General features: G+C 37.8%; 1 protein-coding gene across 4 annotated transcripts in view; it reads right to left on the reverse strand.

Annotated features, from left to right (window-relative positions):
* BLNK (B cell linker) overlaps window positions 1-21,748 on the reverse strand; it is a 103,003-nt gene that overhangs the window by 14,733 nt on the left and 66,522 nt on the right. For 2 of the 4 annotated variants that reach the window (XM_052798280.1, XM_052798282.1), the window contains 12 exons: window positions 17,012-17,077; window positions 11,270-11,326; window positions 9,182-9,231; window positions 8,172-8,212; window positions 7,136-7,292; window positions 5,744-5,913; window positions 5,156-5,237; window positions 4,308-4,388; window positions 2,852-2,877; window positions 2,249-2,277; window positions 1,831-1,926; window positions 1,003-1,045 (listed from right to left, as the gene is read on the reverse strand). In XM_052798280.1, the coding sequence (XP_052654240.1) occupies window positions 1,003-1,045; window positions 1,831-1,926; window positions 2,249-2,277; window positions 2,852-2,877; window positions 4,308-4,388; window positions 5,156-5,237; window positions 5,744-5,913; window positions 7,136-7,292; window positions 8,172-8,212; window positions 9,182-9,231; window positions 11,270-11,326; window positions 17,012-17,077 (898 nt within the window). The remainder of the gene's footprint in view (window positions 1-1,002; window positions 1,046-1,830; window positions 1,927-2,248; window positions 2,278-2,851; window positions 2,878-4,307; window positions 4,389-5,155; window positions 5,238-5,743; window positions 5,914-7,135; window positions 7,293-8,171; window positions 8,213-9,181; window positions 9,232-11,269; window positions 11,327-17,011; window positions 17,078-21,748) is intronic. The other 2 variants (XM_052798281.1, XM_052798283.1) reach the window with 1 other exon arrangement.

Below are 21,748 nucleotides of genomic sequence, written 5' to 3' on the forward strand. Positions count from 1 at the left end.
AACCCCCCCCCTCCCACTTGGTGTATCTAGAAATTAAGGATCAAAAGTAAGACCATAAGATGTTCTTATACCACCTGCATTATGTTACCATAACATCTAATGATATGGTATGACCCCAAATCCCTAATTTTAAGTGTTGAATTTCTCTATGTGGTTATTGGTAGACTGGTTATTTCTTAAGGACAATTCAGAGCATTGGGCTGGGACAGAGTTTGATGCACATAGCTTTTGGCACAGATGCTGATGCAGTTACTGTCATCCTCTTTCTTGGTAGTTTGCTCCTCATATGTACCCCTTCTTGTGCTGGCACAACTGTTAGTAGAGCTATGGTACAGAACAATTTATGGAACTAATCTAGCTGAAAAAGAACCTTTTATGTATTTGCTTTTGCCCATTTGTTGCAGTTAGACAAGTTTCCAAGTAGTTTGCTTCAGAAGACCTTTGTTCCAGCACAGTGGCAGGGACAGACTGGGGACAAGAGTAGAGGAAGAGGAGGAATGACTTAAACACAGCCTTAGGAACCCAAAGCTTGTAATTACTCCTTCATAGACTTCATTTTCTAGTGATACTGGTTACTCAGACTAGCCAGTGTGACATTTTAGAAGTATTCAATTTTCAGAAAGTATTAATCATTCATCATCTGAGAGGAATGAGGCTCAAGGAAGATGCTTCAGATTGGGCAAAATCGCCCATTGCTACTGAAAGTAAGGTTCCTGGAGTTCAACTGGTATTTTTTAGTATAAGAAATTATTTTTGTGGACTGAGACATATATCCCTTAAAACATTTGAAGTTTTTCTTGGATCAATGCAGATGTCCAATGTACCTCTTTTGTCCAAAAGATTAATAGCCACAATTACAATATTAGATCAATCTGACATTCAGAGTCATCTGCTTCTGTTATTTAATCCAGATAATAAAAAGCATCTATCTATTTATATATATAAAACACAGAACAGCCTAAGTTTAACACATTCTTTTATAGTGGCACATTAATTACTTACTGCTTTCAGATGAAGACGATTTCTGGGAAGAGGCAAAATATTTCTGGAAAATATATACAATAAGTTAAGATGAGTAGGATTTACTTATTTAATTGCTTGGCTCAGATATGCATTTCAAGATCTAGAGAGGAGGAGGTCTGCAGTAAATGGATTTAATTGCAGCTATGCACTGCTGCAGTGGTTGTGGTGATGCTGTGCCCTTAGTGTGGAACTACTCTAGAAGAGCTTCTGTCCTGGACCTCAGGTCCCCTGCAACTGTGCCCAAGACCTCACTGAACACCGTAACACACACAGTGTTGTGGATGCCACCTGCTCTTCCTGGGGCATATGGCCTATTTTGTAGTGTGATGTCCTAGATACGAGACAGTGGTTCCAAAGCAGCTTCCTACACTTCTGGGGACACAGGAGTGAAACAGGCTGCATACTCAAGTCTCCTTTGCCTCTTTACCTCCAGAGACTTGGAATATAAATCCTGGATTTACTGTGTCCAGTTTCTTTACAAGCAATCCTGTGACCCATCCCCTGCAAAAACATTTCATTTGCAAGGTGCAGAGGTGGGTAATAGGACTTTAAACTGGCTTGCAGAGATGTTTTACCCCTGCGCTGGATCCCTAAAGGGGTATTCCAGATAGTAGTACCCATTTGACAAACTGGCTTGAATACTTAAGTTCACAAGGAAATAAGAACTTTAAATTCTCACCTTGTCCAACATCCCTAGCTATTTTTGTGTCCTGACAACTGCTTATTGTCTGAAGGCTACACAATACAGATGAAAAAAATTTTGTCTCTGCTAATGTTTCCTATTGATATAAGCTGCTGTTGACTCACCTGGAAGTATCCAGCTTAGGTGACTCTCTGGTCATGCTGTGCACGTGGGAGTGCTCAGTATTCTGAGCAGGCGTAGATGGAAGTGGCTTAGTGAACCTAGTAATAAAACATGGATTAAAAAGGAAAATTATACATAACAGTAGTGAATAGAAAGGCAACCTCTCTTTCTCATCCCCTATGCCCTCAAAATTCTAAAAAGTACCCTTAAGAGGTATTTCCTTTTAATATGTGGTATGTTTGGGTTATTGAAATTAACATAGAAATGGACGACAAGCTTTGTGTACATAATCTAAAGAGAGAGAATTACTATATCTGTATCTTCTAGAGAGAGAATTATCAAACATATAGTATCTAGATGAGAAAATACATTTTCTGACAAGTTTTAAATAATGCACAAACATTCATAGCAATGGGTTACCTGGTTACTGGTGGTGGTGATGGTTTTTCCTGTAAGAGAAAATGCACTGAATTATTTGGTCACTTTTTGATTTCATAAAATACATTTGTATGATCCTATTTATGTTATCATAGCAATATCTTATCTTTGCGTTATTTCTAGTTATTTATAGTAGTTATTTCTAGTAGAACTCTGCCTGGTAATCTGCACTAGGACAGGAGAGGCAAGAAGTCACCACCAGTAAATCTGTGAAGCCCTGAGCACACTGGTTTGGCCATATGTCATGTCAGTACCAGCAAGTGGAAAGAAAATTACTGTGTCAGAACTGTCATTGCTCCTTTGCTGCAGTTCTGCTTCCGGAAAGCATTCCCTTAGGCTGCTGCTTCCTAGACCGGATCACTATCGCACAGGACTGGGAAACTTCAGCCCCTTCCCATTTACTCTATTCTGCAGACCTTTTGAATTGGTTTGGCAGCTTTTCTGTGAAGGAAGCGTCAGAAAGTTTTAAGTGCAGACAGAGATTTGTTCCCATTTTTCCCCTTTGAAAGACTGATCATCTTTTTTTACAATCACATTTGTGCCCTGCCTGAGGGCAGTGCGAGTCAAACTACAGAAAGGCTTTACCTCTTCTTCAGGAACCTCGTAGACTTCTATAGGACAGGGAGGAAAAAAATATGTTCTTTGGTTAGCAAAAATATACTGTCAGTTACCAGAAAAACTGATCAGAATTTGTATCAGTTGTACTTCGGCCTCTAGAGAAATAACTTGGAGAATCTGCTCAGAGCTTGATTCTGCCTCCAAAACCCTGGGGTAGCTACACCCCTGATCTTCTAGTGGGAACTTCAGGAAAAGTCCTAGGAGGTCTGATAAACAGTCACTGTATTAATGAACCTTTCCCCCACCCAACAACCTTCCCCGCCTCCCCCCAAAGAAAGATGAATGCTTGTGTTGTGCAAACCTAGGGCAGTTTGGAAAAGATGTGTTATCACACCTGTGGTAGCATTTAGCCTTTCCTTGACTCTCAGGGAGAAGAGATCAGGTGAATCATAAATACAAGCTGGCTCATTTGCATGGCCAGCATCCATCCCTGAGCTCTGTCCCACTGGTGTATTTTAATGCACAGATATTAAAAGCCAAAACCACCAGCATCCTTATGTATGTCCAGTTTCTTCAATGAAAATTGAATCATATATTTCAACAAATTTCATGACAGGCTTCATGGCTTTTATTGCACTGAAAAGGGTCCAAGTTCCCACCAGGGGGAGATGTTTTATTTTTTTAGTAACACCTGTCAGGAGCTGGTTGTTGCTCGACACTGATTTATAGAAAGGCTAAGATGGAAAAAGGCATTTTAAGATGTCTGAAAAGTAACTCACAAAATCTTAAGTCATTCAGAAAAAAAACTTTTGTAGTTTTCAACTCGAAAGCTAAACACATTGCTAATGAATATGCAAAGACCTTTAAAGAACTGTGTGATCAGCCTGCAAAAGTTACATTCCAAGCAATTAATGAGATGATGAGGATGCAAAACAACTCAGAGTTAGCACAGCTAAGGAAGATTAAGCAAGTATATCTGCACTTACAAAAGCAAATAGGATTCCTGTTATTTGCTTCTGCTTTTGTTTCTTTTTCCTAATAAATTGCTCTTTATAGAAATTAAATGTAAACACTGTTATCACAGGACATGCAAAACATCAGCCTATGCAGAATTTCTTTAAGGTTGAATCTTGATGTGGTTTTAAACTATTGAGTCTTGATTCCTATAGTGAAATGGGATTACTAACGTACTGAGTCCTGTAATTGTTCTTGCTGTATCAATCCATTTGTGTTCCTCCACTACAGCAAAAGACTGAAAATAAATTAGTTTGGGGCAAATGACTTGTTCTAGTTTTATTCATGTTCAATACAGACTTACTATTCAAGCTAGGCAAACCAACTGCTACAACACAGAAAAACCTAAAGGGCAACATATTTTTGTTTTACTGAAGTATGTCATATGGTTTGTGTTGTGAATACATCAAGTGTAATTTAATATTCCTCAGTCTTAGATAATTTTAACAGTGATACAAACTTCACATACCTTGCATATCAGAAGTAAGAGAAGGCTTTGGAGAATTAGTGGCGGCTGACTTTGTTGTCTTCATAACTCTGTTCACAGAAGCTAAAAACATATTTTATTCATATACATATATACTTGTGCATATGTGTGTATATACACACATATATTTATATTTATACATATATGTATTAAAAACTAACAAAGTAGCATTTTTACAATAAGAACAAATACTAAGGTGGTCCAAGTGATAGCCTTTTTGTGTAACCTTGAACGAACCAAGTGAGGCAGAAAGCAACTCTAATTTTAAAAGGGAAACATTATTCAGTGTTCATGCCTTGCTGAATAGGTTTGATACTGTCAGTAATGTCAGAGAGCAGACCTACATACCCTTCTCTGTTTACTTTTTACCTTTGGACTGTAGTAGTTTCACTCTCCAGCTAAATATACTTCAAATAGTGAGGTAAAAAAAAAAATATGAATCAAAGTCTGTCTTTATCTACTGAAAATCTAAAAAGGCTTGTTCTTCTCTTGACGCCCTTCAGCAAACAAAGGATTTTAATGCTGTGGCTCCCTTGGATGAGGAGGGAGATGACATACCACAAAAAGCTTCCTGGCTGTACAAGGGCTGGACTTTGAAACAGCTGAGCGAGAGAGGCCAGAATTAAACATGGCTTCCAATAAAGTTAAAAATAATTTTCCTTGGCCTTGTCATGGGCCAAAGGAGCCAACTGCCTTTTTTCAGGCTGAGTTCTCTTTAATAGCTGCACCTGCACTCTTTGAACCCTAGAAATAGACATAAATTTGATCCATTTTTTCCACTGTTGTTTCTAACAAGGCAATAATTATTAGCTTAAATGACTAAAACTCACGTCTTGTAGGTAGTGACATGCTGCTTTCTGTGGGTTCAATATAGTTATCGTCGTCATTGTCCACTGGCACAATGTAATTATCCTATGAGAAACACAGGACAAAAATCTACCAGTTAAACCTCCATCATATCAACAAACTGCTGGGATTGAAGCCCTGGCAGCAGTTTACAATAGTTGCCATTTCACAGTGACTGCTATTTCAGACATTTATCATCCTATGTGGATGGGATTCCCCAAGACTGAAAACCCTTTACCAAATTACTCCAGTTCTAGACTGGTGGATAAAAGCCCTCCCTTGCCTTTGGTCCTGGGGTAGCCTTTGAGATTGCTCTTTCCCCTGCAGCTTGTTATGAATGAGCAGAAACTATTCTGTGGTCTAAAGAGCCTCCTTGATACTTGAAGTAGGCAGATATCCCCTAGGAATCGGCATGGTACTTGCAGGTCACTGCTTGTGATGTACAAAATGACTGGTACCATAGAGACTAAGAAAGGGACCAGGCCACAGCATTGCTGTGTAGTCTATCTCACGATTGGCGCAGGGTCATCAGTCATTTAAACTGTCAAAACAAGTATATCTATAAACATTACCTCATCATCACTACACTCCTTAGGCTTCGGTGGTACTTTTGGTTTTGCAGCAGGAGGTGGCAGTGGTAGGGATGGCACGGATGGTTTCTTTGGTCTGGACATGGCTGGACTAGCCGTACTTGGGAGAGGTTTGTTGATGGGAGGAAGCTGCTGGTGACTGGTGCGGTTGTCTTTCAATATGGAAGAAAACAACAGTTTTAGTAAAAATTACACATTAGCCTCTGGACCATCTTCTACTACCTGTGCAAACAAGTCTTTACTGTGGCTGCAGCTCAGGTCAAAAGGCAGACCTGAGTGTATGCTGGTCCTGATGTTGAGACTTGTGTGCAAACTGGTCCTATTTGATCATCTAGGGTAGCAACGTAGTCCTCTGTATCAGGCTGCAGAGGGTGCTTAGACACTGACTGTTGTATGAACGACTGTTTAACTCCTTGGGGAAAAGGTGGTGGCTCGGTGGTATAGTCCATTAGTTAGTATATCCTGTGCTAGTATGAACTTTGGTGTTAGGAAGTGAGAAAAAACATATCTGACACATGAAAAAAAGACAACTGTTACACGGCACAAAGGGTGGGACTGAAACAGAAATTATGCCAGGTCCTTTGGTGTGTCATTTTTAAAACTCCTCCCCTTTTCAAAGAACACGTAGGTGAAGTGCTGATGAACTTCTATGAGTACATATGTGGCATTTTAGCACTTTGATGATTATTCTATAACCAGTAAGTCTTGTATCATACAAAACTGAAAACAGGCATCGTGCCAATGTTTCTTTTCCCCATGGCTCAAATCTTCATCTAACTGAAGCTAACTTCCATTTAGTTCAGTGCGATCTGCCCATGGTTGAAAAGAATCAAAACAGGAAGAAAAAATGCTTTTATGCTGGACTGATGTAAATAAAATCTTGATCCTGTCCTGTTTTTCAGGATATTTATCCTCCAGTCTTGAAGGACAATACGGAGTGAATATTTGGGCTGCTTTGTCCTCTGTTTTACTGCTTTTGGAATAATGATTTGAGATACAGAAAAGATTAAGAAGGAACCTGTCTAGTCTTATGTGCTTAATCTTTAATACGAATTCCTGCATTAAAATACGTGGATGAATCTGGGGCCAAGTTAGTGATATCTCCCATACCTTTGCTTGAATTTTGTAGTTAGTACATGTCTATCAAAGCCTCTATGACACATTATATTTAAACTCTAAACATCACTACCAGCAATACTAACCTGTTTGATGCTGTAATAACAAATCATACCCCTGAAAGCTGAAGACCTGATTGTCAGAATTAAAAGCAAACTCTTGAGGAAAGGACAGGTTAGTCCATTTGAGGGTACTTCTCTTCTGGTACTGATAAATAAGCAATTATCAAGCTGACATAGTCAACTATTCCATAACTACCTGCGTATTCACCCCTAGAAATAGGGAATGCGGAGGGAATCTTCTTCTTCTCCTGCTCACTTGGAGGCGGCTCATAGCTGTCATCAGGATTCTCTTCACTTGGGACCACATACATCTCAGAGTCAGAGTGGTCATCTGGATTTTCATAATCACTGTCCTAGAAAGACAGAACTTGCCATTTCTAATCTCATAACATACTTACGGCTTCATAGCAGTGTATGACACAGATATCCTTGCAGGAGTACAATTAACTAAATTACAAGACTGTATCCTTAAAAGGACACATTATGCTCCACTTTTACTGCTCCCTCTCTAAACAAATTGGCAGTCCTGCCTGCCTCCCCTTCTGCTCCTCCCCAGAGCTCCCTGCTCCCTGCCTCCTTGCTATCTCCAAGGAGTCCTTTCACACCAACAGCTCAGTCTTCAAATTATGGACCAGCAGCTTGCTTCCCTTCACAGGACAGTTCCTTCCTAGTTCCAGCTGTGACTCGATGTGTCCTGTCACTTCCTCTCCTATTAAAAGGGTACTCAGGATCTAACTCCAGAAGAAAACTAGTCACTTCAGGCTGATAGTTGTACCATTACTTTACATGGCTGATGACCATGACTTGCTTCATTCCAGTATTCTCTAAAATCTTACCAGAAGTTTTTCATTTTTAAGAAGTGGTTTCCCCTCCTCACCCCTCCCACCCTCCCTCCCCTAAATAGAAGATCTTACTGGTTTCTGAAATTATTGTTCAGTTTGAGAAGTCCCTCAAATTGATGCCATGCGCTTACTTATCCAAAAAGCTTAGCATGCATGGCTACCACTGACAGTGCTTCTGAGTGTACTTCTAAGTTGAATGGAGAAAAAATTGAGGTAGCTAAAAATCAGTGGCTACTTGTAAATAATGCTGATGTAAAAAATAAGACAACATTTCAGTAGTATTAAGTTCAACCACAAGTAGATGATTCAAAAATAAACTTCTATTATTATTATTGCTTGTGCTCACTTGTTGCTACAGTAACCTCCTACTACCCCAAAATATGTACTTACAAAATCATCTGACCATTGTTCCTCTTCATTGCCTGCATGTTCTAAACCAAACATTAGAGTTATTTAAGGATATGGAATAGCGAACATAAACGTTTATCTTAGTTTGTTTTTTCAATCCATACTTATCATATTCAGTTAAAAAAAAGAGTGGTCAAAATTTCCTAAACAGTTCAGAGCAACACATCTGGAATGGACTGAACAGTAAATTAAATGCCTGCTTGCTTGTTTTTTAAATTGTTTCGGAGCTGTTGGAAAAGCATGAGAAAATGGCAAGCTGCACATGGTCTGAACAGCAGAGCATGCCCTTTATCCAGAGTGTCCTGCCAACGCATCTCATTTTGAAGTAGGACTAACAATTTCTACATAACAGAACTATCGCTGACCTCTGGGCCTTGCACTTTGTTGTTTCTTGGTTAAATCTCCAAGACAGCACACAAATTACAAGAGTTTACGTTAAACATGGAAAAATTATCTGATAAATTGCAAACTCCGTCCTCTTTGCTTCAGTTTTCATGTTGTTGTTTCCTTAACAAGATAGCTGTTAACTTGTAAAATTGGCATGACCTAGTTTGTGGGCAGTGGTGTATAAGTAAGTATAGTTCTACCTCTAAGATAATTCATGACATCATCGTTGCATTAATAGTATTAAGATTCTGAATCTGTGATGATCCGTTTGTTCAATTTTTTCCGTATTTACTTTCACATCACAATTTCTGGCAGAGAGGGACTGGATGTGAATTCTCCGTTTTTAGAGCAGCCTACATGCAGAACCCTGGTAAATACTGAATTTGAAGGAGTAGCTACTTGCTACTCTTTCTTCATACTGGGACAACTTGCCATGTTTTGCTTGCCTCTCATTTCAGATGTGTGAACTACCTTCAGAGTTGTTGATAACGGTATCCTGTTCTCTCATTAAAAACAAATTATGAGGAAATGTATAGCTGAAATAGGTGTATAGGTATCAAACATACACAGACATGCAGTTTAAATTTACATTAATACAGCCATACCTGAAGCATAATCCCTTTGTGGTAGACTTGGTGGAGGTTTTTTTTTTAGCCTGTAAACAATAATTATTACATTTATGATCTAATAAGTAACATTCACTAGAAGGGAGCATTAGCTAGACACATAAAAAAGCTGATAACAAAAGATACCTGCAGCTGAAGAAATACAGATTACCATCACAGATGCTTAGCAAATAGCTGCAGGAGAATGCTTTGAAAAGCTAGAAACAGATAAGAAGTTAGAATCTAATCTGAGATGATATTTTTTTTTTTCCTAAGAACATATTTTGAAAGAACAGCTTCCTTGCCCACCCACCCTCCTCTTCATTTCCAATGCAGAAACAAGTAACATAGGGGTCAGAGATAAATGCACATCTATCTGAAGATGACAATCTGTTCAGGCTCACAGAGGCTTTGCTAAGACTATGGCATAAGAAAGTGGTGTAGCACTCTCCAGTCATATTTTTATAACTATCATTTCACATGCACTTTATTTTCTGATTACTGTTTAAATGTATACCAGGTCTCTCAGGGCCAGATTCTGTTTCCACTTACTATTACTTTATGATGTTATGCCCCCTTTTTGGTAAATACTGTTATAATGGCATTTGTAATACCCAGTGAATCAAAAGATAATTTGTAGAAATACTAAAAGGACTATACATATGTATATGTATGTGCATATATATATATTTAACAAACAGGAGTATACATATATGTGTATACACATATGTGTGTGTGTACTTTTCATACATATATGTGTATATATATGTATGCTCCTGCTTACTAAATTGCAGCTGTCCAGAGAAGACACTGAATTAGTCAGTTGATATATCAATTATCTCATTACCCTGTTAAAAAAAAAAAAAAGAGAGAAGAATTTGGGTTTAAAGTCAAAACTAATGGTGCATGTGTGATATCAGAGGCCAGACTGATGCATCTGAAGAGAAAAAAAATCCTTTGCTTTTTGTAGCCATATAAAACATTAACACAATTTACATTAAAATGACTCTTCAAAGTGACTTTTGAACATTGTCTGACAGCTTCCCTGTAGCACTGATGAGACCTCTCCATGGACCTGAACCTTTGTCCACTGAACTGATGGCTTCACTCATTCTTCAATTAGGTCCTAACAAATTCATTTGCAAAAATAAGGAAAATATTTACAAAGAAATTGTCCACAAAGTATTTAAAATGTTTCTTATGATCTCTGAGCAATAGTGATGTCTACAAATTTTGCTTTACCACAAGAATTTGACGCTTGGTATTTTGGTCCTGAGCATGCTGCTTAGGTGTCATGGTTCAGGTATCAAGGTAACTCAGGGTGGTGGCATGCTGACACCAACACATCAATTTACAAACTTTTCCCATCTATTTTGAGAAATGCTTTGACTACTCTTGAGTTGAATTCATGGAATTCTGTTCAGATAGTAAAAAAAAAAAAAACCACCACTTGCCTGAATCAATGAATAAATAGTGCAGGCATTGCTAAAGCTCAAAAAACCCCCACCAAAAAAACCAAACCAAAACCAATCTAGCCATGTTATTTTTGAAGTGTTTTCCTGCTTTGTTTGTTACTAACAATACTAATGATGGATAGCTGCCTCCTCCGAGTTTAACTTCTTGGAGCATAATATAACTTAGTGTACAAACAGTAAATTAAAAAGCATTCTCAACAGCCCTGCTGTTGTCTTCTGTCCAGGTTAGCACAGGCATGTTAGAAGAAAAACCCAGGGCCACTGCCAGGGCAGATCTTGGCTCTTCGGGAGGACAGACCAAAATCTATTAATGTACTTTGCAACATGTCTATCATGAGTTGTTCAGAGATGGTGGAAACTTGGAAAATAGCGGAACTGAGGCAATAGTAAGAGGCTGGCTGGGTCACAGTGTAAAGGATGTGGCTTAAGCCACATTATACATTTCTAAGCTGCTAGGCAGAAGACTTCAACACTTTGTCCCAGGCCCCATAAATCCTGGCAGTGGCCCCGACAGAAAATGTAAATATGTTATAACAAAAGCATACAAAGCACAGAACAGAGGTCTGTGTCCAAGCAGCCTATCATGCCATTGTGCAGCTCTGAAATAGCATACCGATCCCAAGTATCTTTCCCAGTTTTGCAAATTAAGGCCACTTGTTCATTTTGGAACCTGAGTATCAATAGAAGAAAAGAAATAATATTTCTGTCACAGAGCTGAAACAGTTCATGGCCATATCTGTATTTGCTAGAATCATTTCAAATATGTTATTTATTCTAAAATTCAAATCCACTTAAATAATTCTCACTGTACTGGTATGATTTACTGAGTGCCAAAACTGAAATCCAGACTCTTTTGCAGTCAATTGGAGCTTTGCTTTGCAAGAGCCAGAACTTCACCCAATGTGCAAACCCCAATGCAAGCTCAAAAGACATAACCCCTATGGATGTAATTATCCACACAGATGCTTGCAGAGTGACAATTGACTCCGTCCTGTTCCCCTGAAGTTAATGAGAGGACTGAAAGAATCAAATGCCATCCAACTGAGCATACATATTTAAGTGGAAGACAGAATGATTTCCTAAAATATCTTTTAACAGAGTTATATAAAATTATAGCAAATACAATTTCCAAGTAAAATATTCTAGTGGTACTCCACTCTGGACTTAAGTTACAGGTGGTGAAGTATCTCTGCGTTAGCTGTGATAGAACACAATTAAATAATTCAAGTTTCCATTTACTTTAATGGAACTAGTATTTTTCTAAAATTTAATAGAAAATAAGTAAATTTCTGGATATTTTGAAATATCCCTGAGAAATTTCAGTTCTAAAGGACTCAATAAAATCCAAGTACATTTTTGAGAGTACGTTTACAGGTTTTAAAAGCAACATAACACATCTTACTATATACATTTTAGCTTCAACAAATAACCAGATAGCATTTGAGACATTTCACATAATGTGGTCTAGATGCTGGTCACACAAGGACAGAATGCACTATGCAGAGATTCATAATAACTTCCAGGAGAATAAACTATTTCATTTTAAAAACCAACATATTCTGAGATTTCCCCTCTATAGCATGCTGAGGTTGATCCAACAAAACATTTAGGCATGTGCTTAACTTTTCTCACGTAAGGAATCCTGTAGGGATTGCAAATATTAATCACGTGCTTTGAGTTCATCGCAAATTTTTGTTTTCCTGCACTAAACAGAGAATTTTTAAATAAACTGCAGCAGATGTCTGGGTTTTCTGCTCTAGCAACACTTGCTTTTACAGGCTACACCCAGAAAAGTAACCACATGTAGGTAGTAGCAGCCCTTTATATGTAGCACTTAGTTCTTGCACCGATGCATTTCCTCACTAGTGTTTCTGCTCACTCCCCCAGCATTTAAGATACGCCTAAAAACTCTTTGTTTTCAAGAGTCCTTCAGTTTTTCTGTTGTTAACTCTGTACAAAGTCCACTCCCTTCTTAGGAACCATTTTAACTTAATAGGTTTTACAAAAATTATATTAACATCTTTACAGAGTTGAGTATTTATAGTATGTATTACTCCTAAGTGCACTAGATCATCACACTTGTAATTAAAAGATAAATTAATTGAACTTTGCCAAAAAGTTTTCCAGAGTTCCAAACAGGCACAATCCAGCTGACATATGAACTTTTCCTGAGCTATATTCTCATGACCTAGTGGAATAGTTTGTTACGGCTTTGGAAGTATCTGGCACAAAATAAAATTAACCTGAAACCTTTTTTTTTTTTAAAGTGTTATTACTACTCTTTCGCACATTTTCTTTACAACGTGTTGTGGCAGTGAAATGGTATATAGCTGTGATTTATTTATCTTCACTCAATGAAATATTGTTATATTAATAAAAATCCTGACACTCAAAACATTCTATTCAGCTATACATTGAAATTCACATTTCTTCAGAATACAGTTAAAATTAGGTATTATACTTCTCCCTGGTTTCTTCTTCCAAGTGTGGTACAGCTTGATTTTTAGTACTTTTCTCTCATTGTTTTGTCGATAAAATACCACTTTTCCTTTTGACAAGGGTTTGATCATGGATGTCTTCTAGTTGCATCTGTGCAGGTTGACACAACTCCATTTTTCTGCCTGAAGTTACTACCTAAGTTATAAACGGTATAGAAAAATGGACCAGACAAATCTGAAGTAAAAACTTACCCAACTAAAAAGCTGGGTAAAGCAGATGAGATGAAGATGCATCTTCTTTCCATTTTTCAGGTCATGTGGCAAATGTGATTTCAAGAAATGGACATATTTGCATTGTGTGCAGTTAGACAAATCACTACCAAGTGCATGATTTCTGATGGCTTTGCAAAGGAAGTTTTGATAGGATGCGATATTGCAACAAGATGAGTAACCTGAACTTCTACTTTCTTATTCAACACAGTAGGTCAGCATGTACCAGAACTTTAGGGTGAAAGCCTGACTTCGCTGTATAGGCAGTATGACTTTTAGCATTGACTTCAGTGGAGCTAGGATTCCACTGAACAAAGCCTAGAGGCTTAAAGCTTATGATTTACAGATGAGTGCTATGTCTTTACAGTGTGTTTCAAGCACAGGCAACCATCTTGCAGAGTGAAACCTATGATTTCTCTCTTACTTCCCTGTTCTATATTACCAAGGACGTGAATATGAAAAAATGCCCCCAGCAATCATTGTTTATACAACTTTGGCTGTACCAATTGCTTCTACACCCGAGTACATAATTCTCTTTGACATCATGATCTGCACAGCAGCTGGGAGTCCAGTATTGTAAACAGTTTTGCATGTGATTAAGGGCAAGCAGGTGAATGCTATCCTGCAGTGGGCAATATTTTACAGGCAGAAAATTTTAAGTCAGTATGGGGAATAAACAACAGGAACTTTTAAGCAATGAAGAAACAATCTGTAGTTTTCTTTACTGTTAACCACCACTGTTCAAGACTTCCTTCTGCAGACCTTTAAGACACACATGGATGGTAGACATATCCCTCCCCACCTGCACCCCGCAGATGAACTAGAATGGAGAGCAAGACACTTGATGCAAGAACTTATCTTACTTTTCTGCATAATCAAGAGCCAATCCAGATTTTAAAAGTGTCTTAACAAATACTGGCAATATGTCAAATGTATTTCATCAGTATTTGATCATTCTTTCAGTTTCAGTAACAGAGGCTTACAGTATACATGTGTGACAACTTTAGGTTTGGGATAAGCAAGTATGCTAGTTGACTTCTCTAAAATTATTTCTACTTATAATAGGTTTGAATTTGAGTCAAAACAATGTTTTTCCAGCATACAGACAAATTCCAAATCTGTGCTACATAAAGCCAATTTTTTAATACAATTTTTCCTGCTGCAGTCATGTTTAGATCCTTGACATTTAATAAAATAATGCTGTAACTAATATGGAGGAAGTGATCAACTGGATAACCACATTTTTTAGAAAAAGCATCTAAATATCAAACAAAAAGCCCCCAAAGGGCACATTCAGAGGAATACAGCCAATTCTAATTCTGCAAAGCTTGGCATCTCTTGTACATATCCTTATCAGTGTTGTCAGCTCATGCTTTTATTGCAAGTCTCATTATGTGCTGGGTTCAAGATTTGAGTTCTTAAGTCATGCGCAAATGTGAGAATTTTTCCTTCAATTTTTTAAAAACATAAGAGTAAGTTTCTGATCTTCATCATTGCAGAAGAGACTACTATAACTCAGATGAACCATAAAAGTATCAGGAAGATTATTATATGTATTTTTTCTACATCTCAATTTGTATTCTTATAGCTGGGGGAGGTGAAACATGAGCCTCATGCTGCAGTCATACATTAAGAGAGTTTTTATGAGCCTGCTCTTTTTTGTGGCTTTTTTTTTTTAATCTTGAGAGAATCAAAGAATTGCAGTGTTACAGCAGCAATCTTGTATCTGACATTTAATGATGGCACCTCTGACCTTCCCAGCTTCAGTTACATTTAGTTCTTGTTATTTTTCCCTTTTCTGTCCTTCCCCTCTTACTCTCAAGGAAGGATACACAGTCAGAGCAATACTGATTAAGAGCAGAATTCATGTCCAGGCAACTATGGGAGACAATTTGTTGCTTCAAATTATAAACTTGAGATGCTTCTATTGTTTCTGCCATCTGCTTTCCTCTCTGAGGCATTTGAACTGGACCCACTGCAACATTAACTTAAACTACTACTGTGAAGTAGGAAGCCACCCATTATTAAAAGGCGGCAAAACCAACAAAACCCAATCCTCCTCACACCACTCCCCAAACCCCACCAACAGCCCTGACAGCTTAGAAGCTCTTCCCTGAGAGCAGGTACCCGGTGAAACTATGAGGTTTTTTGCAGACAGATCTCTGAACACAGTGGTCTGTTTACATACACACTGTGTTAAAAACAAACACATAGATTAAATTAAAGATCCAAGTAGTTGAAAGAGGGTCATTTTAGGGAAAAATTTGCCTTTGTGCTTATGTGGAAATAACAAGTACATATACCACATGACTGTGATTTACTGTGAATTGCAGCAGTGCTAGAGTGAAAGAGGATGAGTAAAGGGAAAAAAAGCGATCTCAAGAATTTATTTGATAGATCAGGTGTTACCATCAGAGCCTGCTTAAGGTTTGTGGACAGAAACACAACTGTGATAGAGGCCACAAAGAGGTCTTGCAGCCCAAGGTTACTCCTCCTGCCTGTGCAACAGGAGAGCCAGGTGGTTGCTGCTGCTCCTAGAAGTGTATCCCCCTCCTCTCCCAGGGATAGCAGCTGCCCCACAAACACCAGCCCTGCCTGGGCTGGCAGCAGGAGCAATAAGTGAGCCAGCCAGCTTTCCAGAGCTCTTGCATAGCCAAACCAGGCAAAGCCCTACTGCTTCTCCCACCAGCCTACTGATCACTTCATTAGCTCTTGTTAAAACCATACTTTTCCTTTTCCTTGAACTGAGCCATCACAGTCGCTCTATAAGAACAATTTTAAACAATGTCTGTATGTGCCTTTTATGTACAAGAGCTGTATTTCTAGAATATAATATGGTCGTCCTGGAAACGCTGCAGATACTGTGTACTAATTAAAAGTACTTAGTACTTTTGTCATCAATGACCCATGTAAAGAAAGACATCTGAATGAGAAAATCGCATCCAAATGGAAGTTCAATGCAAATGAGCTATTGCATTAAGAAAAAGAAAAAGTGTGCTAAATAGCTAATTGGTTTAAATAGATGTTTGACTGGAAACAGTGAATAGTGTATTCATTTCACAAGGATGCAGAATTACTGGAATTTCTTTCTATGTATAAATACACATGAATATTTTATGATACTCATATGCACGTGACATCAATATGCATGCTGTTCAGCACTTCTTAATGGAATAAGGATGTTAGGTAATGCTGGGGTTTGTTTTATGCGACTGAAACACAGGAGGACTTAACATTTTTGTGGGAATTCTAACTATGATGTTTGACCAGTTGGTTCAAGGTAGAGCTCAAATGAAAACTTAATTGCAGCAGGTAGCCTAAACAGTGGCCTGAGGAGAAAGGCACACACCCAAACAACAAGCGATGATGATTCCCAAAGAATATGTAAGAAAAATGCATTTTACCCAAATACTGTTTTTTAGGGCTACAAACACAACCTCCTGTTGGACACCAGTTCTGCAACTACTATGTGATACTCTTAATACTAATGACAATTCTGCATGTTGCAGTCTGGACTGAGGCTCTTTACATATGCTGAAGTATACCCCTCTAGATTAACATGGTCCCATCACTGAAGTACTATACACTGTGCTAGCAATGTGAACTTCCCCAAATTGATAAAACTACGATTAGCATTTCAAACTTACTTTTTGAACTTGTTTATTATCCCACTTTCATTTTTCTTGATGTCATGCACCATCTTTTGAAGCTTCCTGTAAGATAATAAACAAAGCAAGCATTAAAATTACCATGTAGTTGAACACCCATTTACATAAATTAAGAAAAATATAGGAAATGCATTTCCAGTAACATTTCACACATCAGAAATGCTTAATATAAGTTCAATAAGTAGTTTAGTTGCTAAATAATTTGTGTATGAAGTTTTCCTCCCTTTTTAACAGAGCTCTTTGGCATGATTTGTGTTATCCTTCTCCTTAATACAATTAAGTCCAGTTTAAACAATCGATTTAAGAGTAAGTGCATCAGAAAAGAACACCATTGCCTAAATTAATAGTTTAGAATATTTCAGTGTTAACATTTTGTTCAGAACTGACTTTACAACACTCCACAGCTATAATGGCAATGCCCTCTGCTTTCTGACCTTACAGGAGTAATTTTATCAGTGGCCAGTTTACCTCATTCCCACAGTGTTTGCAGTTATAATGCAAGGGGAAAAATGATACATTCCCAGGCCCAGGCCACCTGAGAAACCATTAGAGTTATCCGTGACTCTTAGCTGTAAAAACTCTTGATCTCAGGACTCCAGTTACATAGACTGGTATCTGGAATCATAGATTGTTTTTATTCGTCAGCTGCACTGACCTCATTAAAATTTTACTGGTTATCAAGGCAATTTAAGTTGAATATCTTATTTTTCACTCAGCAAGTATCATTTAGAATCCCACCTCCCTTCTCATTTAAAAAACCACACCACTAAAATCAAGTCAACATCCGGAACACAGATACAACTTCCTGCAAAAGACTGATTTTATAGTGAAACCTGTTGGAAGTCTGGTCATACTAGAAACTTCTATAGAATGCATATATACTTTTAGTTTCTTCACACAGTCTATGTTCTTCCTGTTTACCTAAACTAAGTATCTTTTATTAGACCTAAGCTGAAGATTTTATCACAACCAATAAAGGAAAGCAATGATTTTTTTCAAATAAGGGCTTAAAAATTTTGCCTTCCACTCTTTGTTTTGTCTGTCATTCCACATTTTAGTCTTGCCTACCTCATCTCTGATGCACAGTCAGGCTACGAAAAGACTCTTGGAAGCTTTGCTTACAAAGAGAAGTAAAAACATCAAAGTATTCTTTCCCTTTTTTAAAGCTTTCTTTAAACTTGAAACCTTATTATTCAGAAGGTTGAGTAATGCATAGAGCCTCACTAAAAAAAACCTATCTTCCAGCTTCATCATTAGTAATTACTGCTGTCTCTTAAAAATTAAAATAGCTTTTTCAAATTAAATTGGAATTAGATGAGAATTAGCTAAACAAAAATGATGAAATAACTGCACTAACATGATGTGATTATTTGTCTGCAGTCTTTGGTTCAGGCTGAGCAGACATGTGGCCACTCAAGGCATCAGGTAGCAGCTGAGTATCAGGCTTATGCTGAAAGGGACCTTCCTACCTCTGCTACTGATTTGAGAGTCATTGTGGTAGTTAGTGACAATTAATCCCACTTTATGAGACTTGCTTAAAAAGAACAGTTAAATAACTGAGTACTTGTAAGTTTCTGGAATCCTGAAATAAATAACAAAGCTTAATTTTAGTCTTAATGATGTTTATTAACAGAACAGAAAAATCTGATCCTTTCATTACGTCAGCTGGAATTGAAGGATATTCCATGTTTTCAGCAGCCCTGTAATACAACAACGTGAAATATCCTGCCCTGACAGGCTACGTCATGGGTCTGATACTTAAAGAGTATTCCTAGAGCCTAAATCTTTGCCCAGTTTTACTTAAAAAACAACTCAACTTATTCTTTTTAGGTTCTCAACTCAGGAAAAAAAAAAGAAAGAAATCATGAGATCAACTGACAAATAATTCACAAGCACATCTTTAATTTTTGCTCAAAATTAATACTATTAATTTACAGCAAAAGGATATAGTGTTACCTGCTGATACAAAAAAATAAATTACTTACAGGTGAGAGAAACAGGGGCACAGCAAAATGTTTCGAGATTTCCTGCAACAATGCACTACATCTATAAGAATAGCTTGGATTATTATCTAAACTAAGCAGATACATTAAATCTGCAGATCTGGGGTGAAGATCTCAGAAGAACTTCTGCTTTTCTGGGGGGTTTGGGTTTTTTTTCCTAATAGATTCAGCTTCTGGTTATGCTTGAAACATCACAAATAGCCATGTTCTGCAGTTTACTGTTTCTGTCTTGTGCCCCAGCTGGCACCTGGCAGTGTCTATAAATGAAAAGTATTGAGGAATGAAAAGAATGAGGGGAGAATTAAATGGTTTAGTTCTAGTTTGGGGAGAATGGTTGTTTGCAAGTGTTTGTGTCCTTTTCATAAAAGGCTTTCCAGCCTTTAATTAGAAATGCACATAAGCATCAGTTATTTTTCTTCCTGTATTTATTGTTTGTTAAAGATAGGACCCCCCCCCCCCCAAAATCTAACTGTAGATTTAGAGCTGAATATTGCTTATTGCTCATCTCTGACATTAATATATCTTTACAATAGCAAAATTATGGCTTTATTTTGAAAAAAGGTGTTTCATTTTTCATGTGACTGATTTTATATTGTCACTTTGGTCTCTAAAAAAATCCCCCCCCCCCCCCCCCAAATAAAACCCACCCCAAAATTCATAACTCCGAGTACCCAGAACAGTTTGCTTTTCATTTGATCATATTTAGGTGAATTGGTTAGACTATCACAGGTGTTCCACGTGCACTGAATAAGGCTATAGTTTAAAAGAACATTTTAATATATATTTCCATTTTTTAAAAAAGATGCATTTAAATTAGAAATAATCACATGTGCTGCTACTGGTGTGATCAATTATTTTTCCCATGCAGATGGACTGAAATCAGAACATTCCTATTTTTGCATAATCAAATTTCCTAAAAATCTCTGTCTCTTCTTCCTCATTCTTTTTCTGGAGCTATTTCATTTTCTAATTACAAATTGTGATAAATTAGGGAGTAGCTAATACGTATTCGTGTGAATTTTTTAAGGTACGTAGCTCTTGCAGGAACTGCTGGAATACTTAGTTTGTTGCCTCCGGACAACTCAACTTGTATCAAGCCTGTGAGAGTAAGCAGATAACCAGAGCACTCTATAGTGGTAAGCGTAGGAAGTCATCAGGCATGGATGACCTCCAGTTCAAGTGGAATCCCCTTTGACCCATGAAGTTGAACAAGCTGCAAAAACCAGTCTGTCCAGTTAGCTAGAGGTTGAGATTTCTTGAGGTGCCAGCCAATATAATAGGCTATAACTGACAAGTTTTACAAAGAGCTGTCTGACTTGTGATTTTAGAGAGACAGTAGAAAACATGAGAGGCAGATAGCAAAGCCTATAGCAAGAGGATTCTCCAAATCTTAAGGGTCTCAAACCCAAGCCCAAAGGCCATTCCAGAGCGATGAGGAAAGTGAAGCACAAAAGGGCAACAGTTTACCTGGATCTGCGTATCTGACTAGCTCTCAAATACTTTTTGTCTAGCTCTCAAATACTTTACTTAAGACAATACTCCAAGTAAAGAGGTTCATTGTGGGAGAAACTTACCAGAGCAGCAGCCCTGAGGGTATCTAGGAAATGGAGGCTACCATGGCCCAATGTAGACAGCCCTTGCTTCAGGTACATAACTACAACCTTCTTTCTTCACAACACATCTGAGTCATGACCTTGTTACCAACTAATGTTTATTCTCTAGTTTTTCTCTTGGGATGAACAGATACTAGAAACATTCAAGGACCTCAATCAGCTAATACTGTAAATGAAAATAATAAGTAATGCTAGTTTTACTTTGCATTGCATGTAATTAAAGATAATTAAGAGGTCAAACTTAAGAGTAGTCTCTTAACTACAAGCACCAACTCTTCATTCAACTTGGTTGAGAGCTGTTTATGTAAAATCAGGCTTGCAGATAAAGGTGCCATCTGTGTCACTGTTAATCTCTGAAAAAACTTCAGCAATAGATAGCTATTTTGAGACCTGGTTTAATTGTGACAGGTATAGACTGGATGGGACCCTTTGATCAGGGACTCACTGCACACAGGATAGATTTTCAAACTTCTGCAGATGGAAGCCTTGGCTCTAGGTGCTTCTAAAAAATTTGAGGTTTCTTACAAATACATCAGAAAGTCTACATGTTGGAGGAAATAACAAAAAAAGACTGTTCGATGAATCCTAAAAGGAAGCACCTTTTAGCCCTGTGTTGCTATTTTTCGTATCTTGTCAATTTTGACCTCCAGCAATTCAGGATTATCAGATGTACTGACAGAGGGGTCACTAGCTGTGATACCCATGTAAAGGAAGGTGGAAGGGTTTACCATTGCAAATACAATATACCCTGAAAGAAGGATTTGCTCTGTCACAAAATACCTAGCCATGCTGAAGGACTGCAGAGCTGCCTTGAGATAAAACAACTGAAACAAAACCACCTTCTCTTTGATCTGGTCACAGCTCAGCGTATGCAGAATGTATGTCAAGCGAAGGGCAATGGGTGAGCCTGGCCTGTGACACATCCCCACTCAAACATCAGCTGGAAGCTTCTGGCTCTTTTGCATACAAGGTATCCCACAAAAGCTTTCCAAAGTTAAAATAATTTTTTTAGAAAAGAGAAAAATATAAATAACATGAAGAAAAATAAAGTGAGTAATAAGCTTTCAACTCAAATGCAAGATGAGGTACAAAGTCCCCAG

Source organism: Harpia harpyja, chromosome 10 (assembly GCF_026419915.1).
Source record: "Harpia harpyja isolate bHarHar1 chromosome 10, bHarHar1 primary haplotype, whole genome shotgun sequence".
Lineage (NCBI taxonomy): Eukaryota > Metazoa > Chordata > Aves > Accipitriformes > Accipitridae > Harpia > Harpia harpyja.